Source organism: Nestor notabilis, unplaced genomic scaffold (genome assembly GCF_000696875.1).
Source record: "Nestor notabilis isolate BGI_N333 unplaced genomic scaffold, ASM69687v1 scaffold31212, whole genome shotgun sequence".
Lineage (NCBI taxonomy): Eukaryota > Metazoa > Chordata > Aves > Psittaciformes > Psittacidae > Nestor > Nestor notabilis.
The window spans coordinates 3,699-11,624 of NW_009919293.1; the positions used below are offsets into that span (position 1 = coordinate 3,699).

At 39.1% G+C, this 7,926-nt stretch overlaps 1 protein-coding gene across 1 annotated transcript in view; it reads left to right on the forward strand.

Annotated features, from left to right (window-relative positions):
- Positions 1 to 1,758: 1,758 nt before the first annotated feature.
- LOC104402319 (proprotein convertase subtilisin/kexin type 5-like) overlaps positions 1,759 to 7,926 on the forward strand; it is a gene marked incomplete at both ends in the record, with an annotated part of 10,956 nt that continues 4,788 nt past the window's right edge. The window contains 2 exons of the mRNA XM_010010163.1: positions 1,759 to 1,876; positions 2,944 to 3,132. Coding sequence (XP_010008465.1) covers positions 1,759 to 1,876; positions 2,944 to 3,132 — 307 coding nt within the window. The remainder of the gene's footprint in view (positions 1,877 to 2,943; positions 3,133 to 7,926) is intronic.

Here is a 7,926-nt window from a genome sequence, read left to right on the forward strand (position 1 = left end):
ATTTCCATGCTATGTGCACTTCAGTTTGGGGCTGAAGGGGAAGGAGATGGCAAGAAAACCATTTCATTACACAGTCGTTACGCCTTGCAGTATTTTCCATTGAGGAACCTTCTTCAGTTGGCAGTTCAAGAGAGTACTAGATACTGCTGTATTTGGAAGATGGGATCTTTAAGCACTGATTATATTTATGCTTTAAACTGTTATTTGTTTTACATGGTTGGGGTTTTTGGATGTAGTCCTTTGAATTCTGGTTTGGCAATGAAAAGATGCTGCTTTCACAAAGCCTCTGCAAAGTGCAGTTGGAAAGACTTACACTATGCCTTGTTGCATTACTGATTAAAACAGCACTTACATTTTTCTGAGGGTTTTCTGGTAACAAGGCAAACTGATTTATTAGTATTTATAACCTAAACTTCTCTCTCTGGAAGCTATTTTCTTTCACCTGCTACTGTCAGAACTTTACCGAGAGCACTGACCTATCACAATAAAACAACACAGCTAGCAGCTCTTCTAATTCATCAAAATCCATTTGTAAGCTTATGTGTTGATTGGAACAGCAATCAAAAAAACCCACAGCTCATTCAGTAAGTGAAACTTTGAGCTTTTTTGAACTGCTGGAACTCTTGTAATAATTACATCAAGTAAAGTACTCTTAAAATTACAAAAAAAGTGAAACAACTGGCACAAGTCTGTTGGAAAAACTTCACCTTGTCTAGGTGTTGGGCATTTGAAAGCTCAATATTTTTGTACACTAAGAAAGATGACTCCTTAAAACCTTTTGCTTCTTTGAAGTGATGGCGTTCAGGCGTTAAATTTGTAGGCATTGAGTTTCTTACAAGGGAACGGTTGGTGGCTCTTCATAGCGTGAAAGGCATATAGAGGTGAGGATGAAACATCTTGGAATGAGCACTAACAGAGTGCTAACCTCCAGACATGGATGCTTAGTATCACTGTGTGTGCAATGCATGCAGTAGGTTGTATCAGAGGTTGACAGCAGTGTTAACAGCTCTCTCCAGCACTGGCTTCGTCTGCAGATCTGTCCTTCATCTGCAGAGCTGCGAAGGAGGTAGAGGAAGGAACCTTTCTGGCATAGACTCTGCATGATAGTCAGGTTATCTTTAGGTTCCTGGTCTTCAAATACCATTGCTTTTCACCCTCCATCATGCAGACAGCTTTAGGGAGATGTTGGATATAGCTGGTTGACTGGCCATTGGCAACCGTACTGCATACAGGAATAGGAAACCATACACATGCTACTTACAGTCAGGAAAGTTAAGAGCATACAGTACTTATAAAAGTCAGTCTGATCGTTCTTTAATTTATTCTCTTAGTTACATTCAGTATTTACGTACATACATGTTTTTGGTACTTGAGTAACAGAAATAACCCTCCTCAGTTCTTCAGGCCTTTTAATATTATGTTGTGTAGAGGACTGAGCTGGATTAAAGCACATGAACAAAGGGCAATCAGAGGCAACTGGACTCCCTGACATTCTGCAGTTCTGGTCCACACTTCTCATGATAAGGCAGTGTTACTCATGATGGTCATTTGTCACTTCTGCAATGTGAAGCAGTGAACAGATTCAGTGAACAAATCAGAGATAGTCTTTATGTTTATGGCAAAGAGACTTTTGAGCCTTGTGTAAAACCAAGGAAGAAGTAGAAAAAAAGCTGCTCCTGTATGACACTCTGGAATTAGGCTGTGATATAAAACAAGGTTTTATGCTATAATTGCAACCATTTTGTTTGTATCTTGCAGTGAGCCATCTGTATGGATTTGGACTGATGGATGCTGAAGCAATGGTGATAGAAGCAGAAAAGTGGACAACGGTCCCTCCACAGCATGTGTGTGTGGAGAACACAGATCGGCAAATCAAGTAATACCCGCTGCCAAAACTCTTGCTGGCATAAAATTATGGAAAGAAATTGGGTATAATTTACCCCTCCCTTGCATTGTGTATAATGTGTCATTTGAAAGCTATACTGGGGAGCTCTGTCACCTTCACAGATGTCAGGTCATTTGCCTGTAAACACTGTTCCCTGTGGTGCTTGGAAAAAAAGCCCTAGTTTCAAGAACGCCCCAGAAGCTGAAGTTATAAAACAAGCCAGTCTGGATAATGATTGATTCTGGTGTAGATGGTGCACCAAAGAAGAATGTTTGGTTGACTGCACTGCAGACACCTTTATAAGATGAGTACAGATTTACCAGTACAGGATCTAACCAGCAAATGTTCTTTTCATTAAAATATGCATGTTCTTATCTCTTTCAAACAGTCTCAGGGGAACCTCTAGGTTAGACACTAAGTTTAAACTGCTTTCTGTTGGCTAAAATAGGGTTTCTGTAGAACAAGGCTTAAAGCAAAATTCTGCATTTGCACTCTGTGAATAAAGAGACAGTATCAGTCATAAAACACACTTCCAAAGCATTAAGATTATTGTTTGATAAAGTTTGATCCATAACTGGTATAGTCTGCAAGATCTGCTCTGTCGAGCCAATTTAAACCAGTTGAGTCAGATGCCATTTGGTGCAGTTTACATGTAATACTTGCTATTACGTAAGCAAGGACTATGGCTATGCCAGGCATTTCCTGGGGCTTAGCAACCAGCTGTGATCCCATGACAATCCCAACAATTCTCAGCTGGCCAGTAATCCACAAATATGTTATGTCCCAAAGCCCTATTCCTATTACAGGTTTTTCACTGTACTCTTTCAGCATGTGTACATACTTAACAGAAACCCAGGTAGTTGTGATTAGCTGCAGTACAATAATTATCCTGTAGTGATAGTTTGAGCTAGAATGTAAGTGTTGAAACTAACAGTTATAGGCTACTAACTTGTCAGAAACAATTGTCCGGCACTGTCATTCACTACTAAGCAAAAAAGATGTGGTTGACTTTACAGAACAAGCAAGAAATGCTGATGCTTTATATGCTTACATTACAGAACAATACGACCTGACAGCATTGTCCGTTCCATTTACAAAGCCACTGGCTGTTCAGATAATCCTAACCACCATGTGATCTACTTGGAGCATGTCGTTGTGCGCATCACTATTACTCACCCTCGACGTGGAGACTTGGCAATTTACCTAACCTCTCCTTCTGGAACTAGGTCACAGCTCTTGGCCAACAGGTATAGTATGACAGCGCAACTTCACAGTCCAGTCAGCATGCAGAGCCTGCACCAAGACTGCAGCATCAGCAAAGAATAGTCAAGTTGTTACAGTAGGTTTGCTGGCAGACACAGGCTAATTATTTTTCCAAGAGAAATTGAGAAAGTGAAGTGCAAATGAACTTAAAGATGCACTGAGAAGTTGCACTAGTACTTTGAAATTAATTTGTAAGCAACCTGTTATAATTTTTAAATGTCAGCCATTTACTTCATCCCACGGATCTGTGATGGATACTTGCATTTGAATGTCTAGCTACGCTAACAATAACCACTAAGAAAGACCAGTCCTTCTTCTCATCCTGTCACCTCTGTGTTATGTTCTTGGAGGAATGGTAACACTGCATCAGATTGTCCCTTTTTATCCAGACCGTCTCTCTTTATCCAATGAAGCATTTCCAGCATTAGTGCAGTTTCAGTCCCTGGTGCATCATTAGTATTTGTCCTCAGCAAGTTGAAAGACTTCTCAGTAATATTTCTAGTTCTTTAGTCTACTAGCAAAACTTCTTTCTTGGAAGAAAACACTGGAGGTCCTTCCCAGATAAATCTTGCTAATTCAGTGATCAAGAGCACTGCCTCCTACCAGAGATGGTTAAAGCACTAAGAAACCCCAGAAACCTTCTCAAATCCCACCCCATTTTCAAATGTGCAAATAAGTTACAATAAGAAATGCTTCTATAATTCTCTAACTGGCTAGAAACCTTCTTCCTGATGGTACCATAGTACGATAGGGAAAATTTCTTTTCTTGGTGACTAGTAGCTTTAGATGACTGCCGTTCTGCTGGATACAGAGCATGGCTCACATGCAAAAATCGATGTTAGCTGATGTTACTTATCTCAGAAAAAGCAAAAGCTGCCATTTGCCAAACCTGTGTAGTAAGAACTCTGCTGCCATAATGCTCAAGTCTTCACAAACATTTATATTCCCAGTCCTACTCCTCAGGGCTTTTAGTGAATTAGGAGTGGCTTGGTTTCTAGGCTGCCTTATCATTCACATTCCCCTAGCCAAATTTGCTGATACAGTGACTATCTAGTCCTGGAGACTTGCATGTCTTCCCGTCCCTCCGTGGTAGAAAGACTTATCTTTCCTCTTGAAAGGAAGGACCTGTTCTGGAGCTCAGATGGACTTGATTCTGTTTGAAGTGTTAACCCATATTTTCGTGAGAGATCGGGTTAATTTTAAAGAAGATGTATACTAAAAAGACCCTTTAAGCTGTAGACATTAATTCATCAAAGGGAGAGAAAGTTGCCCTGGAATTTTGGGGCCTTCTAAAATATCTCAGGTGTTTCATTATGAGTTGTCAGAGCATTGCTAATAGAGCACATAGGCACACACATCTATGTATGTCCCTGTTGCACTGAACAAAGAATTTGTCGTATGCTAAACAGTGCAGAGGCAGACTTCTACCCTCTAAGGAGTTATGAAACAGTCTTTTGTTTTTCTGTTTGGAGAAATCCTTCTTTAGTTTTCTATTCCATTTTTATGCAGCAATTCTTCCATGCTTTAAAATGAAAAAGAAAGAGAAAAAAGTTAAAAGTCCTCCAGCTAGATATCCAAACAAAACAATCTCGTGTAAACCCAGTGGTCTTAACACAGCTAACTTTTGGCTCTAGGCTTTCATGTCTTGCAACTGACTCACAGCAAGTGGGAGATAAAGACATTCCAGTATTCACAGTTCACCTCTGGTGATGACTGGTATGTGGAATAGGTACAAAGTTTAATTCATTCAGTCTCTTTGTAACCCCTGCGCTTTAGAAAGAAATTATTTTCTGTACCTGTGGTAGAAAGAGAGAACACAAATATATGTAGTAAAATAAGGTCATGTTAAGCTGTGTCTTATCCTAAACTATCAGAAAGCTAATCAGAAAAAAAACCCCAACCCTGAAAGTTTGCTACTTTCCAAAAAACGAATTATTAATGACAGAGTGAATACTTACACAGTTGCACCAGAAATTCCCTTCCCGTGCAAGCTTCAGAGAGGTACTGACTTGTCAGTCACATGTGGCTGAAACAAACAATTCTGGGCTACTAACATTAAGGAATGTTATGTATTTTGCAAATGTATTTTGCAAACTCTAGGTCTGAAATACCTATAGTCGTCACAAGCCCTTTGTTTGGCACAGTACTTTAAGAAGTAGTATTTCAAGGCTTGGTTTATTTGATCTTGCTAAAAAAAGTCTTACATGGTCTTGCAATTAGTAGTATACTAAGTGTTGTTGACTGTGTATGTTTTAGTATCATGATAGAAAATAAAACTCAGAGTAGGAGTGTTGTATTCACTAATATGAGAATGCAGTCATGAGGCATTTGAAATTTAAATTGTTAATGATGAGGGCATAAGAATAAATGCATTCAAGCACAAGTAGAATGCAGGGATGCATTGGCAGCAAGTATTCTGGGTTTTTTCCCTATAGGCAAAGGTCCCAGAGGATGTTGTACATTGCTGCTACCTGACTGAGATGCTTTTCTTAGACATGCAAGACTTTTTAATGCACACGTACATGATTAATAACAGCATTACCAGCTGTTTTTACTGAACCCAGGGAAAACCTCATTGCTTTAACACTATTCATCTGGGTTTAATTTGAAACAGTTTGCTGGTAAAATGTCTTAAAGTGCAAAAGGTATATTTTACACATGTGCACTTCTTGACCAATTCTGGAAGAAGAGTCATTGTGTAGTTTCTGGTGCACGGACGAGTAGGTCCCTCAAGGCATTATCTGGCCATTTTTCTGCATATTTTATCCTTAGTGTTGGCATCCCCTAAAATGACTTCAGTAAGAAAACTTGTTACTCAGAGGCAATGTGGATTCCTTTGCAGGCATTTGGTGGATTACACTGTCACTGGCTTGAGCCTCATGTGCATTCTTCAAAAACTGCATTACAGGGAACATCTGCTTTGTTGTTTGGAAAGAACTAAACATGATTACATTGGATGTACTGCAGCAGAGGAAAATACAGTCTTGGAAAGTGCTGTCTGGTGTGAGGATGAGGCTGCAGTTAAGTCCAAAGGGGAACAGTATCCCCTTTTTAAAAACAATTGGCCATTGGATTTGGCAGCATGGGTTTCTGAGTGTTTTTGAGATATACCAAGGTCAGTTCTAACAAACACTCAGTACAGGGCGGGCTATGGAGGAGAAGCTAAATACAAAGAGGATAGAAGAAGCAAACTTAAGGCTCGTTTGTCTCCCACTGAAGTCTTGGATTGTTTAATTCTTGCCCTTTAAATTTAAAGCAGCTGCTGCCATTCGAACTGCGTAACTGAATTTTTTTAGCCATGTGGTGGCAAGGTTCCAGGCCACTAGCTTCCTATGCTTATATGGCACGAACATTAATAATACCTCTTTTCAGTAACAAAAGGAAGTATTTTCATGACCATCTTTTTCCTGTCATGAAACCTTAGATAATCAGTAAATTTTAATAATACCTTCCTATGCAGGAAACTCTTAGAGCAAAAACAGGTTATTCTCATCTAATCTCACTTGTTAGTTTGCTTCATAAAAAGCCTTGCTGATCTGAAGAGGAAACCTTTTCTTTATAGGAGCACATTCTGATTTCTAGACCAGTCTGTCTTGCATCTTTATTGCAGTTTACACATTATAGTTTAAGAAAAACCCCAACATTTTATGTATCCAAATATGATGAAAAGGGTAGGGCCAAACTTTACACTGAGTCTCACTGTTACAGAAACAGAAAAGGACTCTGTGTTGCTATTAAGTCCAGGATGAGCAAACAATAATCCTCTGCTTATACTATGTCTACAGGATGAGGCAATTCTCAGAAAACCGTTTCTCCTACTTCTTACTTACCATGTTTTATTTCATTGCAGTTACATATCTATTTTTTTGCAGAGGAGGTGTAGGAGAGGGGGAGAGTGAATAGACATCCCACTACTCTTCTACCAACCAGTCCTTGAATTGCAATTGCAACATCAATACCTCTAAAGATCTTGTAGTATTAGCAGTAGATAGGGCCGGGAGCTCTGGAGGTACTACAGACACATTAATTATAAAAAAATAGTAAACGCTTTTTTTCAATCTAAGAGGGAAAAAATAATGTTCATTTCCTCAGCTCTGCAGAAAAGACGGGGGTATTTTTGCACATGCAAAAGAGTAAATGAATGCATGTAAGTGACACTATGTTCCCTGTTAGTAAAACTGATCTTGGAATTTGCTCTAAGTGCAAGAAGAATGGAGTACAATGTATCTGAGATGTAGAGTGACACATGACTTTCTTTGATGACTGAGAGTGATAATTAATCAGGGATTTACAGAGTAGGCATGTATTGGCTTTTAGAATTCAATATGTCAAGTTCAGTTTTAATAGAAAATTTAAACTCATCATTAAAAGTTTGATTTAATTTTCCATAGTTAAAGCAGTATTGAGGACAAGTGGCTAAGGAAATATTTAGGACTCAGCTAAATATCTTAGCTTCTGAGGTTTGTATTGAACCAAATAGGAAAGAGGGGAGCTGTTTCAGTGAGGCTGTTGAAGAATGCCTGGGTTTTTTACTTCCTGCAGATAGGTTTGTCCCAGCAACTATAGTGAGAATTAAATATTCTTTTCCCAGCCTTAGAAAAACTTTGCCCTCCTCAATCTTACTGTAACACTTACTACATTGAGCATTGAGTTTCACTTGGAATAAACTGGATTATGTGATGGACAGACAGTGTCCCCTACTGCCCTATCCTAACTAGACGTCTCTTTTCAAACCTAGGGTAGCATAGGAAAAATCTATATATACTGCACCAGGTTCA